The sequence below is a fragment of the Geotrypetes seraphini genome, chromosome 8 (assembly GCF_902459505.1).
Source record: "Geotrypetes seraphini chromosome 8, aGeoSer1.1, whole genome shotgun sequence".
Lineage (NCBI taxonomy): Eukaryota > Metazoa > Chordata > Amphibia > Gymnophiona > Dermophiidae > Geotrypetes > Geotrypetes seraphini.
The window spans coordinates 130,609,344-130,630,230 of NC_047091.1; the positions used below are offsets into that span (position 1 = coordinate 130,609,344).

Sequence of the window (20,887 nt, forward strand, 5' to 3'; positions counted from 1 at the left end):
ATTGTTTGTACCGTATTTTCACGCATATAACGCGCGCGTTATACGCGTTTTTACCTACCGCGCATACCCCTCGCGCGTTATATGCGTGAGCGCGGTATACAAAAGTTTTAAAACATAGTTCCCACCCCGCCCGACGCCCGATTCACCCCCCCCAGCAGGACCGCTCGCACCCCCACCCCGAACGACCGCTCGCACGCGCTCCCACCCGCACCCGCATCCACGATCGGAGCAAGAGGGAGCCCAAGCCCTCTTGCCCGGCCGACTCCCCGACGTCCGATACATCCCCCCCCCCCGGCAGGACCACTCGCACCCCTACCCCGAAGGACCGCCGACTTCCCGACAATATCGGGCCAGAAGGGAGCCCAAACCCTCCTGGCCACGGCGACCCCCTAACCCCACCCCGCACTACATTACGGGCAGGAGGGATCCCAGGCCCTCCTGCCCTCGATGCAAACCCCCCTCCCCCCCAACGACGGCCCCCCCCAAGAACCTCCGACCGCCCCCCCAGCCGACCCGCGACCCCCCTGGCGACCCCCACGACCCCCCCACCCCCCTTCCCCGTACCTTTGGTAGTTGGGCCAGAAGGGAGCCCAAACCCTCCTGGCCACGGCGACCCCCTAACCCCACCCCGCACTACATTACGGGCAGGAGGGATCCCAGGCCCTCCTGCCCTCGACGCAAACCCCCCTCCCCCCCAACGACCGCCCCCCCCAAGAACCTCCGACCGCCCCCCCAGCCGACCCGCGATCCCCCTGGCGACCCCCACGACCCCCCCACCCCCCTTCCCCGTACCTTTGGTAGTTGGCTGGACAGACGGGAGCCAAACCCGCCTGTCCAGCAGGCAGCCAACGAAGGAATGAGGCCGGATTGGCCCATCCATCCTAAAGCTCCGCCTACTGGTGGGGCCTAAGGCGCGTGGGCCAATCAGAATAGGCCCTGGAGCCTTAGGTCCCACCTGGGGGCGCGGCCTGAGGCACATGGGCCCAACCCGACCATGTGCCTCAGGCCGCGCCCCCAGGTGGGACCTAAGGCTCCAGGGCCTATTCTGATTGGCCCACGCGCCTTAGGCCCCACCAGTAGGCGGAGCTTTAGGATGGATGGGCCAATCCGGCCTCATTCCTTCGTTGGCTGCCTGCCGGACAGGCGGGTTTGGCTCCCGTCTGTCCGGCCAACTACCAAAGGTACGGGGAAGGGGGGTGGGGGGGTCGTGGGGGTCGCCAGGGGGGTCGCGGGTCGGCTGGGGGGGCAGTCGGAGGTTCTTGGGGGGGGCGGTCGTTGGGGGGGAGGGGGGTTTGCGTCGAGGGCAGGAGGGCCTGGGATCCCTCCTGCCCGTAATGTAGTGCGGGGTGGGGTTAGGGGGTCGCCGTGGCCAGGAGGGTTTGGGCTCCCTTCTGGCCCAACTACCAAAGGTACGGGGAAGGGGGGTGGGGGGGTCGTGGGGGTCGCCAGGGGGGTCGCGGGTCGGCTGGGGGGGCGGTCGGAGGTTCTTGGGGGGGGCGGTCATTGGGGGGAGGGGGTTTGCGTCGAGGGCAGGAGGGCCTGGGATCCCTCCTGCCCGTAATGTAGTGCGGGGTGGGGTTAGGGGGTCGCCGTGGCCAGGAGGATTTGGGCTCCCTCCTGGCCCGATATTGTTGGGGAGTTGGCGGTCCTTCGGGGGGAGGGATGTATCGGACGTCGGGGGGGCATCAGGCTTTCAGGATGGGGACAGACCTTCAAGGGGGGACAGTGCACGGAAGTCAGGGGGGGTGAACGGAGAGTCGGGACAGCGCACGGAAAGTCAGGGCGGGCGAAAGGAGCGTCGGGCAGCATGCGCGGTATACCCGTGAGCGCGGTATACCAAAGTTTTTGTACATATCATCGTGATTTCTGCGCGCTATACCCGTGTGCGCGTTTTATACGGGTGCGCGTTATTTGCGTGAAAATACGGTAATTGCTTTATCATGGTCGCTGGGCAGGGGAGGTATAGTATATTGCAGTAGTCTATTAGTCCAAGGATAAGAGATTGTACCAAAAGTTGGAATTGTTTCCTGTCGAAGAATTTTCGGATATGTCTTAGGTTTCTCATAGTCATAAATGATGCTTTTATAATTTTGTTGATTTGAGCTTGCATGGTACAGCTTCTGTCAATCAGTACTCCAAGAAGTTTTAGTGTGGGTTAAAGAATCATCTGTCCCAGTTCTATTGGCATGTGCACTCTTTGTGGGTGTACAGATGTGAGCAAAACAGATGCAAGCTACCTCATAAGGTGTCAGGTACTGTAGCTTGCTTGGTATAGGATCAATGTCCAGGATTGCTCTTTCTAACTTTGGTGCTTCTTCTTTAGATGAAGTGGCATGTGTGTCACCTACAGTATGCAAGGAGTATTGTGGCACTGAAGTCGGTTGCACAAATTTTGCCTATCCAAAAATGGTGGTTGACTTAATGCCAGATGGTAAGAGACTGATGCCTGTGCCCGAGTCCAAACCTTAATCTATTTTTTTTTCCAGGGATTACAATCCAATAAAGCGAGAACATAAAAGTTGCTACATTGGGTCAGACCGAAAATCCATTTAGCTCAGTATCCTGCTTCCAACAGTGGCCAGTCTGAGTCACAAGTACTGTACCTGGAAGAGTCCCCAAAGCAGGAAAATCAATAATAAATAGTAGTAGTAGTATAAAATACGCACAATGAACACCAAAACTTCTGCAACACTTCCGCTGTGTTTTGAGCAAAATGAGGATGCATGTATCATGCAGCAGACACACTCCCTTAGTAAGCAGACCTTGCCAACGCTTCTGTACAGCTCGCTGTAACTTTTTGAAGGTTTCTCAGTACCTTTGTGCATTTATGGATTCTGCTTGAGGCAGGAAATCAATCAAGAGAATGACTTTCTGGTCCCAAATCACCGTTGCAGTTCCAGTTCTTCTGTGATGGCAGACCTGCGTCCAGATCTTGCTTCATTGTGCAAGTTTGTTCTCCCTTCATTAAACAACTGACACCATTTCCGTACATTTGTCTCATTCATTACACCTTCACCATAAACTTCAATTAGCTGTCGATAAATTTCTGCTGGGCGAATGGTCTTAGCATTTAAAAAACAAATCACCAATTGCACCTCACAACTGGAGGATTGATGATAGACATGGTTGCTGAAATATCTCTGTAAAATTATAACTGATGCACTAAAAAGCTTGGCACTGATAGGCAGGATTACAGACATATTCCCTACAATGTTCCAGTCCAAAGCGCCTACTTGGGTTGTTAATATATGCAAACGATTCTTACTTCAAAAATGGTCCTTGTATATTATTTATTAGGAGACTTGCTATACTGCCTTTCCAAAGGTCGAAGCGGAGTACAGACTAATCAATAAAAAGGAAAAGGAATACCAATTAAGAAAGGACAGACACAAACATTACCAAAAGGCACAATCATTCCAAAAAAACTCCATGTACAGCAAGTCTTTTATAAAATAGTACTACAGTTTTCCAATCTAAACGCCCTATACAAATTTTGGCTGCTATTATGATGTGTATGGAAAGACTGTTTCCTTTGTCATTATGCTTTTTGGGGGATAAATTCACCCCTACTAGTTTTCTTGGTTGCTGTGACGCATCCGAAGCATGGTTTGGAGTACATGACCATTGGAAGTCTATTATAGAAACACGATCAAGAGAATCAGTAGGAACTATCAGAGGATGAATTAATAGTTCATGCTTTCAATTTTAGGTTTGAGAGGTCTGATGCTCTCAGTCATGTTGGCATCTCTGATGAGCTCCCTGACTTCCATCTTTAACAGTGCCAGCACTCTCTTCACTATGGACATTTACACCAAAATCCGATCCAAGGCATCTGAGAAAGAGCTCATGATAGCTGGAAGGTAATGAAATATTTTATTCCATCTAATAACTGTTGTATATTCGCAAATAGCCATGTTATACTTCCAGTCAAATGCAGGTCAGCAATGCCTTAAAGATGTTGCTCTTTCTATAGAGCTCTAGGGATAACATACTAGGGCAGGGGTAGGCAATTCCAGTCCTCGAGAGCCGGAGCCAGGCCAGGTTTTCAGGATATCCACAATAAATATGCATGAGCTAGATTTGCATCTCAAGGAAGCAGTGCATGCAAATCCATCTCATACATATTCATTGTGGATATCCTGAAAACCTGACCTGGCTCCAGCTCTTGAGGACCAGAATTGCCTACCCCTGTATTAGGGCATCTCTCGCTTGGTTTGGTGCACCCTTTTGTGGGTCTTTCCTGTGCACTAAGGCTATCTCTACTACAGCTAGAAAATAGCCCATTTTCCAAAGTAATGGATGGATGATGCCACCAAGTCAGGTACCTACCCCTAGCAACACCCATTGAGAAATCTACAGCACCTAGTATTCTCAGGTGGCCTCCCATCCAGGTACTAGCCAGGCCTGTTCCTGCTTAGCTTCCAATGGTACAAGTAGGCCTACCCAGAGAAGCCAGGCCATAGGCTTCCAAGCTAATGGCCACATGCTAATGTTGCCTTTATTGCACGACCATTATTAACCATTGACAAATGAGCCATTACTGACATCAATTTTATAGGCAATGTAATGATCCTTGTAGATTCCCTCTACAAAGGGTCTGGGGTGTCTTCTAGCTGCAGTTACAACCGCCCTCCCTGTTCTCTGCAGGACATCCTTTAAAACATCAGTGTTCTGCAAGAAAGGTTGTAATCCACTGAGTCTTTGCGATTCTCTGAGCAATACAGTTCAGTCCAGGGCTTTAAATTAGGCCGTTCTTCCCTTTAAATTAGTAGGGTCCAACAAGAAGCATTGTAATCCACAGAACCTTTATAATTCCCTGAGCAATACAATTCAATACATATCTCAAAAAACGATATAGTGGAATTAGAAAAGGTACAGAGGAGGGTAACAAAAATTATAAAAGGGATGAGATGACTTCCCTATGAGGAAAGGCTAAAGCGGCTAGGGCTCTTCAGCCTGGAAAAGAGACAGGGGAGATATGATAAAAGTCTATAAAATATTGAGTGGAGTGGAACGAGTAGATGCGAATCGCTTGTTTACTCTTTCCAAAAATACTAGGACTACAGGGCAAAAACAAATCGGAGAAAATATGACTTCACTCAAGGGGTAATTAAACTCTGGAATTCATTGCCAGAGAATGTAGTGAAAGCAGTTAGCTTAGCAGGATTTAAAAATGGTTTGGATAATTTCCTATTAGAGAAGTCCATAAGCCATTATTAAGATGGCTTGGGGAACTCCACTGCTTATTCCTAGGATAAGCATCATATGTTTTCAGCCTAACCAACTTCCTAAATTCTCAGCATTATTTTGCCACTGTAACTGAAGAGAGTGTTATTTTGTTTTGCAACTTGCCAATTTGCAGAATTCTAATGCTATGTTTTGATATTGTTTCGGGTCATTGATTGAACCATATCAGCGAAAAGTATGGAATTTTCAAGTGTAGAGCTCTGAGTCATGTCGTTCCTATTCCTGCAGAAGAAAACTCCAAAGGAACTCCATAAATGCATGATGCAAACTTTGAGTGACAAATGCCCATCATACTCCACAGTGAAGAAATGGTGTGCAAATTTTCAGCATGGAGATTTCAAGACCGAAGATGTAGCAAGGTCTGAGAGGCCTCAAATGGTGTCAAATCCTGAGATTGTTGTCCATGTCCATGCCCATGATTTTGGCAGATCAGTGAATATCAACTAAAACAATTGTTGAGACACTACAGATATCCAGGGAACGTGTTAGGTGTATAATCCATGAACAGCTGAGTATGCAGAAGCTGTCAGCCAAGTGGGTGCCAAATGTTTGAATGCTGGTGAGAAACGACATCGAGTGGACACTTCCAAGTTGATTTTGAAGCATTTTCAGCAAGCTGGTGCCAACCTTTTGGAATGACTAGTTACTGTTGATGAAACATGGTTACACCACTATGATCCTCAGACAAAACAACAGTCCATGCAATGGCGGCACTCAGATTCTCCAAGGCCAAAGGAAATTCAAGCCCCAAAAGTCAGCAGGAAAGTTCATGGCCACAGTGTTTTTGGATCAGGAAGATGTTGTAATGACTGACTATCTTCAAAGGAGCCAAACAGTTAATGCAGAATACTACTATAACATGCTGTGCCGATTAAAGGAGACATTGAAAGAAAAAAGGAGAGGGAAGCTGCAAAAAGGAGTTCTCTTTTTTGCAAGACAATGCCTGCTCACAAGGCTGGCAAAACGATGGGTGTTTTGATGCAGTTGGGGTTTCAGTGCAAAGACCATCCACTCTACTCAACAAATCTTACACCATTTGACTATTTTCTGTTTCCAAATCTTAAAAAAAGTTTGAAAGGGCACCAGTTTTTGAGTGATTCATAGGTGATTGCAGTAGCAGATTAGTATTTCAGACACAATGTGCCAAGTGTGTTGAACTTAGGAGTGAATATGTGGAATAACTTGTAAGTTTCATGGCTCCATATCATTCTCTTCTTGGTTGGGCTGAGAACTTTCAGCACCCCCTCGAACAATCTGGTTTTCTCCTTGGGATCTTGCCAGGTACCTGTGACCTGGGTTGGCCACTGTTGGAAACAGGATGCTGGGCTTGATGGACCTTCGTAATGTCCCAGTATGGCAATTCTTATGTTCTTACAAGAGCCAAGTATAGGACAATCAAGCCATTGTGACATCACTGATGAGTTTGACTTGTAGGCATTGGTGGAATGAGGCATTATGACATCACAATCTCAGCTCTGGAATGTAGCTGCTCTTTGGGTTTCTACCAGGTACTTGGGACCTGGGTTGGCCACTGTTGGAAACAGGATACTGAGCTTGATGGACCTTCAATCTGTTCCAATATGGCAATTTGTGGGATATGTATAATTTAAATGTCAAAAGATTGTTGATTTTTGTAATTTATTAATGGGTTATGAATGTTTACTTATGATTTGTTGATGTTTCTTGGATGTTGAATGATGATTTCTATTTTTTTAATAAAGTTCTCTAAGCCCGGTTACAATAAAAAATGTTACAAAACTATTTTAAAGAAATGCAATATGGATAAATACGCCTTAATCTTATCATATGGGCAGAATTTAGTGTAATAGTATAGTGTAAAATCAGATGTTAATTATTGATGATTTTTGTATATTAAGGGTAGTTTAATGAACAGTTGTTATTGATGACTGCTGAATGTTGAACAGAAAGATGCTGTTTACAGATTGATAATGTGGCGAACATTAGTCACTGACTAGTACATTATTGCTAAATAGCTGTCAATTGATGTTTAGTTGGACTTATTGCTGATTTGTTAACATGGAATTGATGGCTTGCATTTTAGGGTATTTATTTTGATTCTGATTGGGATCAGTATTGCTTGGATTCCTATACTCCAGTCGGCTCAGAATGGACAGCTCTTTGACTATATGCAATCTGTGACTAGCTATCTGGGGCCACCTATTGCTTCTGTCTTCTTACTTGCAATTTTTTGCAAGCGAGTGAATGAGCAGGTGAGTGCAGTGGAGGAAGGGTGAATCTTGTCATTTTGGGTGTACATGTAATCTTTTCTTTTCAAATGTGCACATAATGTTTTTACTCATAGACTCGTGGACTAAAACATGCCTCAGCTCTTAATTTGTGAGTGACCTAACCTTTTGTTCATGCCTGCTAATTTCGACAACCCTTACAGCCCAGAGGGTACATACAGGACAGTGGTATAACCACACTTTTTCATATCTGCAGTTGAATATTAGTCAACTAGGCAGAAAGTGAGTAATATGATCATTTAAAGGGCAATTCTATACATGAACACCTTCATTTAAGCATCCCAATGCCACAAGGTGAGAACCTAATCTATAACAACATCTGGGCACCCAGGTTCTGGGAGAGAATACTCATGCAGATGTTGACATGATGACTTTGTGTGCATGTGTGTGATGCCATCACATCGGCGTCTGTGCATGCTCGGAGGCCCTCCAGACATGGCTCCGCGCTCAGGGAAAATTAGACGAGGCTCATGTGGGGCGGGGATGGGGTGGAGCAGGGTGGGGCTAGGGGGGGTAGAGCAGGGCGGGGCTGGGGGCGGAGCAGGGTACAGTTGTGGGTGTGGGTGTGCAACAGAAAAAAATTTGCTCTGATAGTGTGCTGGAGCAAAAAAATGTGGGACACTGGGCTAAATAGTGCTAGCTAACTGCCAATATTCAGTGGGAGATAGATGCTATTTCTTGCTGAAGATCCTAATCAGCAGCTTGCCTGGTCAGCGGCTATGTCATGCAACATAGCTGGTCAGCACCAATATTCATTAGCTGGCCTGCTAAGTCTAGTGGCCAGATAGACCTGCCTAAACAACTGGTCAGTCTTTGGCACTATGACTTAACCAGTCATCCAGTGAATATCAGCTTGGTCAACTATGCCAAATACAGCTTAACATAGTCTAGAAATTCAATGCCAGTTGCCAGATATGACCCCAGCATTGAATTTTTGGGTTTGCTGCTTTCCATGGTCTGAAAATTGGCCCCTATATATTTATGTGTGCATAGGGCACATTAATATAGGTGCCTGGTTATAGAATTGCCTTTTTTTTTTTTGTAACATAAAGCTACATAAAGGGTTTGTCATTCCCAACAAAATAGCCATTTTGTTTTGCCAAGTCAGCCATCCTCTTGTCTGTGATTCCTAGGAAAACAGTCTCCAGGCCCTCCCTCAACTAAAAGTCAGAATTTCTTCCATTTCAGGTTGATTTAGTTTTGGTTTCTCATTACTAGTGAGCATCATGCCTAAACAGATGCCACAAGTTCATTATTTATAATTATTTTAAATGAAGGGGCTAATTTTCAAAGTATTTAGAGACACAAAGTACCGGTACTTTGTGTGTCTGTTTTGAAAATGAAACCCTAAATCATTTAGATGATTTTGGGTAAACTATGATTATGCAAGTCATTTGCTGAGCTTGTCTTCTCTCTTGGTCCTAGGGTGCCTTCTGGGGCCTTGTCATTGGACTGCTGATTGGACTGTCTCGCATGTTCACAGAGTTTGCCTATGGAACAGGAAGTTGCGTTAAACCCAGTAACTGCCCTACGATCATCTGTGGGGTCCACTATCTATATTTTGCTCTTATTCTCTTTGGAGCAAGCAGTATTATTGTCCTGGGAGTCTCTCTGTTGACACCACGTATAGAAGATAAGCATGTGAGTGATATTAATCACCTTTACCAAAAAGGAAGCGATCGAGGAACCCTGAGGCCTAAAGATTGCAGGTGTGCTAATTAGCTCTCAAAATTGGTTTTCTGATTTTTAAAGACTACAGAACAAGGGTCACAGAGGAACAGAGATGGACTCCTTCAGACTCTACAATCCACCCTACCCATGCTACCTGTTATCGGTGGCGTAGTAAGGGGAGGGTGAGGGGGCGGTCCGCCTGGGCACCGTGTTGGGGGGGCACCGGCAACTCTCCTCCTCTCCACCCCTCCTCCTCGTCCCACTCATCCCCTCACCACACGCATGCCCCCTTCCTTCCCCCATACCTATAGTTGTTCACCACCACGAGCAACACCTTCAACATGTTCTCGCAGCTGCATCAGCTCTCCCGCTGACATCTCTTCCACACATAGAAAGTGACGTTAGAGGGAGAGTCGCCGGGGTTGCGAGGAGCACGTTGAAGTTGTTACGGCAGTGGAAAAACTAGAGGTGCTGGGGAAGGGAAGGGGTGTTTGTGCGTGGCAGGGGGGATCGGGGAAGGAGCAGGGAGCAGAATCAAGGGCAGTGGAGGGGTGCCTGTTATCAACCAAATCTCCAAACTTACCCCAAGAAGGAAAAATAGGTTAAATCTAGACCTTATTTTCCTTTGATCGCTCTTTTGAGGCTTTCTATGTCTCTTGACCATTGTTGTCAAGGCACATAGAATTGCACTGATGTACCCATGTTTTCTTTTCTGTGGCAGCTCTACCGTCTCTGTTGGGCTCTGCGGAATAGCACTGAGGAACGTATAGACCTGGATGCAGATGACTGGAAGAATGAAGAAGAAACTGATAGTAAAGATAACTGTGATGAAGGTGAGAGCAAGATAAGATATAAACCTGACGAAGATGCCCCATTGCTGCTAGGACAGCAAGCTGAACCAGTTTTAGTTTTGCCCCATTTGTATACTGAGCTGAAGTTGTAACTTGGCAAGATTAGATTGAATTGGCCTATTGAGGCTAATGCAGATCAGGTTGGGTACACAAGGAGTGATTCAAACAATTATTTGTAATTAGTGGTTCATAGACAATTGCGCGCAAGACAATCGCGCGCGGACAAAAAGACACAGACAACTGAGCTCGAGACAACTGAGCGCAAGACAAATGAGCGGAAGACAATTGAGCGTTAAGACAAGTGAGCGCAAAGACAACCTAGCGTAAGACATTTGAGCGCAAGACAATTGAGCGCAAATTATTTTCCGAAATGTGCACAAGCGGGACAACTGAGCGCAAGATAATTCAGCGTAAGACAACTCAGCGCTGGCAAGTGAGCGCAAGACAACTCAGCGCCGGCAAGTGAGCGCAAGACAACTCAGTGCAAGATAATTCAGCGTAAGACAGCTCAGCGCAAGACAACTGAGTGCTGGCAGGTGAGCGCAAGACAACTCAGCGCAAGACAACTCAGCGCCGGCAGGTGAGTGCAAGACAACTCAGCGCAAGATAATTCAGCATAAGACAACTCAGCGCAAGACAACTCAGCGCTGGCAGGTGAGCACGAGAAGGTTCATAGACAAAACCGCTGAAGGTAAAGGCGCGCGCCGACAACTGAGCGCAAGACGGAAGCATGCGCTGAAGAAAAAGAGTGTTTTTAGGGGCTCCGACGGGGGGTTTGTTGGGGAACCCCCACAGTTGAGCGCTATTGTCTTAGCGCTGAGTTGTCTGGGCGTTTTTGTCCACGCGCGATTGTCTTGCGCGCTTTTGACCTGTCACCGTAATTAGTCTATAATCCAAGAATCAAGAAGAGTGACTTTTAATTCTATAATGAACTGGGATCATGAATTACAGTTCACGGATTACCAATTGCATATCCTGAATGTCTGAACTATCAGTAAGAGTAAGAATAATATTTCAGCTTTGCACTCTACATCAGTGGTTCCCAACTCTGTCCTGGAGGACCACCAGCCAGTCAGGTTTTCAGAATAGCCCTAATGAAAATGCATGGAGCAGATTTGGATGCCTGTTAACTTCATTATATGCAAATCTCTCTCATGCATATTCATTAGGGTTATCCCAAAAACCCGACTGGCTGGTGGTCCTCCATGACAGGGTTGGGAACCACTGCTCTACATCTCTACCTGACATGAATACAGAAGGCAAAAAACAAAACATAGTGGAATTCAAAAGAGGTTTAGATAAGTTCCTGGAGAAGGAGTCTATTAAAAATTGATTAACCAGCTAGATTTTGGAGAGCCATTGCTCATCCCTGGAATATAGCTATGAGAATAGATCTACTTTTTGGAATCTGCTGTGTAGTTGTGACTCAGACTGGCTACTGATAAAGACCTAATGCCTGTCTTGATGGACCTTGGTCTGACTCAGCATAGCTTTTCTCAAGTCCTTAAGAACTAAAAGGCCAATCTAGTCTGCCCATTCTTGATAAGAACTTAAGAGTAGCCTTACTGGGTCAGACCAATGGTCCATCTAACCCAGTAGCCCCTCTTCACGGTGGCCAATCCAGGTCACTAGTACCTGGCAAAAACCTAAATAGTAGCAACATTCCAGGCTACCGATCCAGGACAAGCAGTGGCTTATCCCATGTCTGTCTCAATAACAGACTATGGACTTTTCCTCCAGGAAATTGTCCAAACCACCAGCTATGTTAACCGCTCTAATCACAATCTCTGGCAATGAGTTCCAGAGTTTAACGATTCTCCAAGTGAAAAAAAATATTTCCTCATTGGTTTTAAAAGTATTTCCCTGTAACTTCATCAAATAACAAATCAATTCATTTGTTCTACACCACTCAGGATTTTGTAGACTTCAATCATATCTCCCCTCAGCTGTCTCTTTTCCAAGCTGAAGAGCCCTAACCTCTTTAGTCTTTCCTCATACGAAAGGAGTTCCATCCCTTTTATCATCTTGGTCATTCTCCTTTGAACTTTTTCTAGTTCTGCTATATCTTTTTTTGAGATAAGGCAACTAGAATTGAACACAATACTCAAGGTGAGGTTGCATCATGGACAATGGCGTAGCGAGGGGGAGAGGCATCCAGAGTGGTGGCGCCCCTCACCTGCCCTCGTCTCTGCCCCACCCGCTCCTTCCCCTGTCCCGCCTTCCGTGCGCCCTTCCCTGCTCCTGTCTGCCACATGTGCCCCACCTTCCCTTCTCCCGTACATCTAGTTGAAGTTGTTGCTTATGGTGGTCAACAATATGCTCCTCGCGACCCTGTTGGCTCTCCCTCTGATGTCACTTCCTATGTGCGGCATCCGGAAGTGACATCAGTGGGAGAGCCAACGGGGTAATGAAAAGCACATTGTTGACCGCTGCGAACAACAACTTCAACAAGAGGTAGGGAGAAGGGAAGGGGGGCGCGCGCGTGGACGGGAGAAATGGGAAGAGGCCCCCACCAACCTGGCGCCCGGGGTGGACCGCCCCCTTCTCTCCCCCTTACTACGTCACTGACCATGGAGCAATACAGAAGCATTATAACATTCTTACTCTTGTTAACCATCCCAAATTTAGACATGTAATTTTTAGTGCTTTTTATAGAATTTGAGGGTTAGTGTAATGGACATCTTTGGGGGTACTCAGTTAGTAGAGTAACTGTTTACATTGTGAGATTGATGGTAGCAAGATGTGCATTGTGCAATTCTGCGTGCCTTGCAGATGAGCTGTGTGAACCTTGCAGAGCCTCGACTATGTGTTGCCGTTCTGCACAACACAGCACCCTCTATTGGGAAAAGATTATAAATGAGGAAGATAGTTGCCAGAAGAGAACTCAACTTCTCCCATGAGGAAAGCAACCTCTGGCAGTGCTTGTAGGAGCTAATAAGCATTGCCTATACAGACAGGACAGGAAATACCACTTAATACTATAAATAGAAGGTTATGGGAAGGCATGCAGATAATTCTAGCAAGGTAAGAATCAATAAATGTCCCCAAGGGCCTACCTCCTACAGTAGCTAGGCCACAATCAGCACAGGCTAACACATAGCAAACGAGCAGTGTCAAAGGCATTACACTAGACTCCAACCCTCCTAGTCTATACTGCAATGTGATGAGGCACAATGTGGTGATGGAACCTTCCAGATACAGGAGAAGGCACAGGTCTGTCATCCCTGACCCTAAATGGTGCTCATGTTCCCAGCTGGCACATACACACCCCTTCCACCATCCTAAAGGAAATGGCGGGGTCATGACATATGACATCAACCACAAGCATCCCAAAGGGACCCTTTAGGCCACACACAAAACATATAGTATACACCCAGAAGCACCATTTCCTTGCCATATGGAAAAGGTAGACTCAGTAGAGAGTGGTGAGGGGACAAAGATTTTTTTCTTTTTCCACCCCATCCCCGCATTTAAGCACACCTTGTAACCATATCCTCTCACCGTTCCCACTGTTTCAATCCTCCTCCCCACATCTCCCCACCCAAAGCAGAAAGGAAGACTTTATTCAATTTCATTAGCCTAAGAGGCATTACAAATAAACCTCTTCTCAAACATACTACAGAAGAATTAAAAAAAAAAAAAAATGATAAAAGGTATAGCACAGTTCCCCTACAATGAAAGACTAAATAGACTGGGCTTTTCAGCCATGAAAAAAGATAACTGAGAGGAGACATGATAGAGGTGTATAAAATTATACGTGGATTGGGATGGCTGGTTTCCTCTCACATTCTTACAACTCAGGAACCTCTGTGCATAGGCATGGAAATTGGGGATTCACAGGTGCCATGGACAACCACGGTGGGGTGGGGGGGAGGACAAGTTGAGAGGTAGGGAAGGAGAGAAATTCTGGACACCATAGGGAAAAGATTAGTGGAAGGGAAAGAGAGAGATGTTGGATAAGTTTAAGTTTAAGTTTTAAGTTTAAGTTTATTAGGGTTTTATATACCGCCTATCAAGGTTATCTAAGCGGTTCTACAATCAGGTACTCAAGTATTTTCCCTATCTGTCCCGGCGGGCTCACAATCTATCTAACGTACCTGGGGCTATGGAGGATTAAGTGACTTGCCCAGTAGGGGAGGGGATTGGGACATAGCTGGGGTGATGCTGGACTATAGAATGATAGGGAAAGGGAGGGGAAATGCTGGCGTAGGGGGCAAAGCCGAGGGTAGTGTTAGGGACAGAGCTTGGGGGCCCCCCAACAAAAAGTGTTCCTCTGCTCCTGCTTTCATGAATCTTCTTACTGTTTTGACCTCCAGTAGGTGACTGCTCCATGTTTCCACTGCTCCTCCTATGAAGAAATATTTCCTTTTACTATACTTAAGTCCAGAACTTACTTTCTACTGGAGCTATTTGGAATATATTTTTGTCACATGTACTCTTCAATGTTAAAAGAATAGATGAGAAAGTTTGATGTTCCCAGTAGACTTGCAGGTTGATTGGCGCATATGAGGTTCAATTTAAAGTTGAGATTTGTGAATTGCTAGGGTATAGAATGACCTTATTTTTTAGTTCATTTTCTTTTCTGTTTTATTTCATTTATTTAAAAAAATTAAACAGAAAACAACAGTCACTCCCACCCAACTGGTGCTGTTTCTCACAGAAGAACCATTTGACCTACAGCCACTGTCACTTTTTGTATGGCAAATATTCAAAACTGTGCTGGCCTCAAAGTTAGCCAGGGCTTTATAAGGAAGAAGCAAAAAAATGCAGTGCCGTTGCTCCTTGTGCTGCTTCCTTAACACAGAAACACGATTACAGACAAAGGCCAAATGGCCCATCCAGTCAGAAGTTGGGGGCGTGCCTTCAGTCATCAATGCTGGGACTTCTCACATATGCAAAAGAAGCAAAACAGATCACTTCAAACTCATTCCAACCCATAATATAATAACTTGATAAAAAAGGAGGTTTCTATGGATAGTGAAAATCAATTATTCAGAAGAAATGTTCACAAACTAATATAAATAGCTCATGTAACTGTCGGTGTGACATAAATGACATTCTGCTCAAGCTGTTTACACAGCAACCCAAATTTACAAATCCTTTCCTAAGTAGTATATTAACTAGGAGGTTGGTGTATCAGAAAAGGCACCAGTTCAGTACCTAGAACCTCTTATAACATTTATGTTATTTCAAGTCCTTATCCTGGAATTAGAACTTGCCTTATAATCATTGACTTTGGACCTCCTTCCCACCCTTAATCATAAGCTTCCTTTAGTGTCTAACTTAATGTCTAGTACTGAATAGACACTGACAGTTACATGAGCTATTTACATTAGTTTGTGAAAATTTCTTCTGAATACAGTAATTGATTTTCACTAGCCATAGAAACCTCCCCCCCCCCTTTTTAAAAAAATCAACTTCTCTTATATGCAGCACATGACGACTTCTACCTTAAGAAAGCAGCGCAAGGAGGAAAGGAGTGGCAGCATGGTATTTATTTGGCTGGTGGGGCCTCAGCATGCGCGGGGAGGTAGGGGAGAGAGAGGAAGAAGAGGGAGCAATGTGTTGTCCCCCTCCCAGGCTACCTCTGAGCGCCCCCAAACTTGGATTCCTGGCTACGCTAGCGATATTTCTATAAAAAGTCCATATTAGGCACTACTATAATTAAGATACTGTATAGTATACTTTTAGCAAATGTATCCTAGCAATGACTATTGTTTTATTTTATACCTTTTATCCTGAGTTATTTGGGAGTAATTTTAGAGTTCCATATCCCCTTTACCTTATTTTACCTGGGATTATTACTAGATCCTCATACTTTTGTATTTACTTGGTAACACAGAGACAGAGACAAAGTTGAGCTGCTGCAGAAAGGCTTATAATTGGTTCTGTGGGTTTGAAGAGAAAAAAGCTCCAACTCTGAGTCCAGAAGAACAAGAAGCACTGCAGAGGAAGCTGACCGATACTTCCGAGGTGCCGATCTGGAAGACCGTAGTCAACATTAATGCCATTATTTTACTAACAGTGGCTGTGTTCTGTCATGGATACTTCGCATAACTGGTGGCCAAGACCAAAAAACTGTAATGGACTTGTTTTTCAAGATTTTATGTTTCTGATAATATGTTCAGAAATTTGCAAATTACAGAAAGATAATATATGCTTTTGAAATGCTTAATCATTGCTGAAATTTGACATCTTGAAGGTACTAGGAAAAATTGTTTATACAGGTAAATGTGTTTACCTGCTTCAAAAGCACCACTGAAAAGGGCCCTCCCCTACAAAGAGAGTAAAAGTATGCATACCAATACAGGGTAGAAAGGGTGGAATAAGATTAGGGGAGAGATTTTGAAATCTTAAGCAGATGCAAAGTATATGGGTACCAAAGTACCCGTGGAAAATTTCAAAAGGAAACGCCACAAAGGAGTTTGTACCATAGACTTATTTCTGACAGGAAATTCCCCGTGGAGTTTCCCTTTAAAAATAAATTTTCAGGTCTATGGGTACTAAGTTAGGGATTTGAAAAGAACTTGCAATGAGCATCCATGGTTCACAAAATGCTGTATTGATACTAGTAAACATTTCTCCAGCACTCTAAGGTATACACAGGCTTTACAAATACAGGCAGTCCCTTGTCTATAGAGCATACAATTTAGTCAAACAGACAAAGAAGCATTTGGTAAGAACCAGGGAAAATATATAAAGCTCTGTTTCTATGGAAAGCTGTTTAATTCCACATAATTATCAAATAGTCCTGTGTCCCAGTGTGTTAGATGCTGACCATTGGCAGTGCCATGCTGAAGGCTGGCTTCTGGACATTGGCAGTGCCATGTCAAGGCTAAACTCCTAGAGGCTGGCCTCTAGGCCCAAGTAGTTAGTTAAAGTTTACTTTATGGGTTCTGTCAGTTTTTTATCCATGCACTGCTGACAACTCTTTGTGTGCTCATATCTAAAATTTCTTCTATCATAAACTGTAAAAAAATAAAGCTATTTTTGTGCCAAAAGCTGACTTGTATATGCAGGCCAAATATCCATCTATGTGTATCCAACATATATAAATCACCAAAGAGTCTTAACATCAGGACATCTCCTGAGGAAACTACTCTTTCCACAACCCTTATATAACTACAACATGTGCAAAGTCAGTCTGTAAATTAGGTGGATTGGGAATATGACCATACCAGGCTTTAATGTCTTCAAATGAGATGGAAGAGCAGATCTACCACACACAACAGTATTTCATTCAAAAGCTTATATACTTTGGAGGAAAGGCGGGAGAGGGGAGATATGATAGAGATGTTTAAATACCTACGTGGTGTAAATGCACACGAGTTGAGTGTCTTTCATTTGAAAGGAAGCTGTGGAATGAGAGGGCATAGAATGAAGCTAAGAGGTGACAGGCTCAAGAGTAATTTAAGAAATACTTTATTACAGAAAGGGTGGTAGATGTGTGGAACAGTCTCCTGGTAGAGGTGGTGGAGACAGAGACTGTGTCTGATTTCAAGAAAGCCTGGGATAGGTATGTGGGATCTTCTAGAGCAGTGTTCTTCAACCACCGGTCCATGGACTAGTGCCGGTCCACAGAAATTTTCTGCCGGTCCACAGGGCCAGCACGTGCATCAGGCCCAAAACAGTGTTCTTGAACCGCCGGTCCACGGTGCGATCAATGTGGCATTATCTTCGAGCCAGCTCCCTCTTCCTAACTGATTCAGTGCACAAAGCCAGGGGCAGTGGTTCCTACATGCGTCCTGCGCCTGAACCGGAAGCCTTCTCTCTGACGTTGCAACGTCAGAGGGAAGGCTTCCAGATGAGGTACGGGACGTGCAAGGTGTAATTAGTACTATTATGGGGGCGGGGTCTGGGGTGGAGATTGGGTAGAGATGGGTGGGGTCTGGCCCATGACTTAGCCCAGTGTTCTTCAACCGCCGGTCCACAGAACAATTCTTTTCTTTCTGCCGGCCCATGGGTGTAAAAAGGTTGAAAAACACTGTCCTAGAGAGAGGAAGAGATAATGGTTAATGCAGATAGGCAGACTGTATGGGCCATTTGGTCTTTATCTCCCATCATGTTTCTATGTTATCTCTATTTGTCAAGGAGAAAGGACCTCAGAAACCTTCACCGCACTTTTGTACATATGCTAGTTATATGGTTCCAATCTCATTCGATGGTCCAAAAACCCTTGTGCTTTTATCAAACATGTGATATGCTAAGCATATTTAGAAGAAAAGCACAAAGGTACCTGGACTATTTCTGCATACAGTTCAAACTCTTCTTATTGACTTACAAGTGCATTCACTCTGCAACTCCACATAAGAACAGCCATACTAGGTCAGACCAATGGTCCATCTAGCCCAGCATCCTTTTTCCACAGTGGCCAATCCAGGTCACAAGTATCCCTCTTCTCTTATCTCCCCCTATACTCCTCCCCAGGAACTCTGTTCATTGGGTAAGTGTCTCTTATCTGTACCCTTCTCTTCTACCGCTAACTCCAGACACCATTCCTTCTGTTTTGCTGCACCATATGCCTGGAACAGGCTGCCTAAGTCAGTATGCCAAGCTCTGTCTCTAGCTATGTTCAAATCTAGGCTAAAAACCCACTTTTTTGAGGCTGCTTTTAACTCTTAACTCTTACCAACGTCTGTTTTATCATTCTCTTTTTGAGAAATTTCCTAACCACTACTTGTCCCTTTTGTCTGTTTTGATTTGATTGTAAGCTTTATCGAGAAAAGATCATCTCTCACAGGTTTAATGTACAGTAACGAATACTTCTGGTAGCACTATAGAAGTGATAAGTAGTAGGAGTAGAATGAGATGAATCATACTACTAGCACAGTGTCCCGCAAACTTTGTCGGGCTGTGGCACACTAAACTTAGTGGTCGTGGCTTGAGGCATCCGGAAGTGCGCGGACATCCACGCATGCACGAAGGTCCTCCAGATGGGCCCTGACCAGCAGTGGATGGTACTGGAAGGGAAGACGCGTGGAAAGAAGGAGAGGCACTGGCACCCAGCTGATTGCCTACAGCAGGGGTGCCCACACTTTTTGGGCTTGCGAGCTACTTTTAAAATGACCAAGTCAAAATGATATACCAACAATAACATTTAAAAAAACACAAAGCACATTGTCCGCAGAGAAAATGTTAATTATCATTTATATTCTGCGGGTTTTCAAAGAAGTCAAGGCAGATGACTTTATGCAATGTCACCTCAGGAACAATTATACAAAAATAGACAAATATACCCCCTCCCTTTGTACTAAACCATGATAGCAGTTTTTAGCGCAGGGAGCTGCGCTGAATGCCCCGTGCTGCTCTCAACGCTCATAGGCTCCCTACGCTAAAAACCGCTATTGCGGTTTGGTAAAAGGGGACCATAGTGCAAAATATAGACAGCAGATATAAATTCTCAAAACGGACACATTTTGATCACAAAATTGAAAATAAAATCATTTTTCCTACCTTTGTTGTCTGGTGATTTCATGAGTCTTTGGTTGCACTTTATTCTTCTGACTGTGCATCCAATATTTCTTCCCTTCTTTCAGCATGCTGTATGCTTCCAGACCTCATTCCCTCTGCCAACTTTTTCTTCCTCTCTCCCTGCCCCCCTCCCCTTTCTTTCTGTCTTTCTGTCTCTCTGCCCCTCTTTCTTTCTGTTTGTCTTTCTCTCTCCATGCCCCCTTTCTTTCTGTCTTCCACTCTCCCCTGTCTTTCTTTTTCCCTTCTTTCTGTCTGTCTCCCTGCTCTCCCTTCTTTCTATCTCCCTGCCTGCTCCCAAGCCACTGCCGCCCCCATCAGGGAACAGGTCTCTAAACCACCACCGCCCCAAGCTCTCCCTGCTTCCCCACACAGAAGCGTCGGACCAACTAGATTTCCTCTCCCCAATGCCATTTCTGAAGTCGTAGAGGAAGTTCTGGGCCAGCCAGGCAGTGATTAGCTGGCCCAGAACTTTCTCTCTGATGTCAGAATTGACGTCGGGTGGAGAAAGTTGGTCAGCTCGGCGCTTCTGAGTCGGGAAGCAAGTAGAACGCGAAGGCAACGCGATTGACTCATGTTGCCTTTATGATCTACTGGTCGATCGCAATCGACCTTTTGAGCACCCCTGGCCTACAGGTTGTGTTTCTCACTGCAAGAGGCACATCCTTTAGGCAGTCAGCCAGTGCCTCTCCTCCGCCCCAACATCTCACAGCACACCTGAAATCTCAGGAGGCACACTAGGATGCCGTGGCACACAGTTTGCGATACACTGCTAGTGGATCTACAAAAGTAATTATCTGCAATAGATTAGACCCCAGTTGATATCTGACTTTCCCTCACCTCTCCCTCCTCCGGTCATCTCTGCCGATCCTCTGTCCATCCCTGCCACCTTTTCTTCCTTCTCTAAAATCACTGAAGAGGAAACTGCACATTTTCTTTCCTTCTCCAAATTCACTACCTATTCCTCTGATCCCATCCCCACCTATTTATTGATCATCATCTCTCCTACTGTCATCCCCTCTATTTGCCATATCCTTCAAACATGCCATAGTTACACTGCTTCTCCAAAAACCTTCATTGGCTTTACCTTCTCCTCCAACTATCTCCCCATCTCCCACCTCCTCTTTTTACTTTAGTAAAATCTGGGGCACAACAAGCCCATGTACCATGACTGGAGTTTCTAACATTACTCCTGAGTCATTCTGAACTTCCTTTCCAACAAAAAATAACTCTTATGCCTTATTTCTACCTTCTGCGTATTTGCATTTTTCATAACCCCTAATATGTCGAGGTCAGAAGAGAGATTCTTGAAGCAATTGTCAAAGAGGCAATGTTGTGCCTCTCTGGTATCAGCTGAGTATCTTATCATTACACACAAGGAAT

General features: G+C 45.2%; 1 protein-coding gene across 1 annotated transcript in view; it reads left to right on the plus strand.

Moving 5' to 3' along the window:
- SLC5A1 (solute carrier family 5 member 1) overlaps nt 1–17,037 on the plus strand; it is a 110,911-nt gene extending 93,874 nt beyond the window's left edge. Inside the window, exons 10-15 of the mRNA XM_033956554.1 lie at nt 2,324–2,431; nt 3,710–3,860; nt 7,310–7,478; nt 8,940–9,155; nt 9,907–10,018; nt 15,879–17,037. Coding sequence (XP_033812445.1) covers nt 2,324–2,431; nt 3,710–3,860; nt 7,310–7,478; nt 8,940–9,155; nt 9,907–10,018; nt 15,879–16,093 — 971 coding nt within the window. The 3' untranslated portion in view covers nt 16,094–17,037. The remainder of the gene's footprint in view (nt 1–2,323; nt 2,432–3,709; nt 3,861–7,309; nt 7,479–8,939; nt 9,156–9,906; nt 10,019–15,878) is intronic.
- The last annotated feature ends 3,850 nt before the right edge of the window (nt 17,038–20,887 follow it).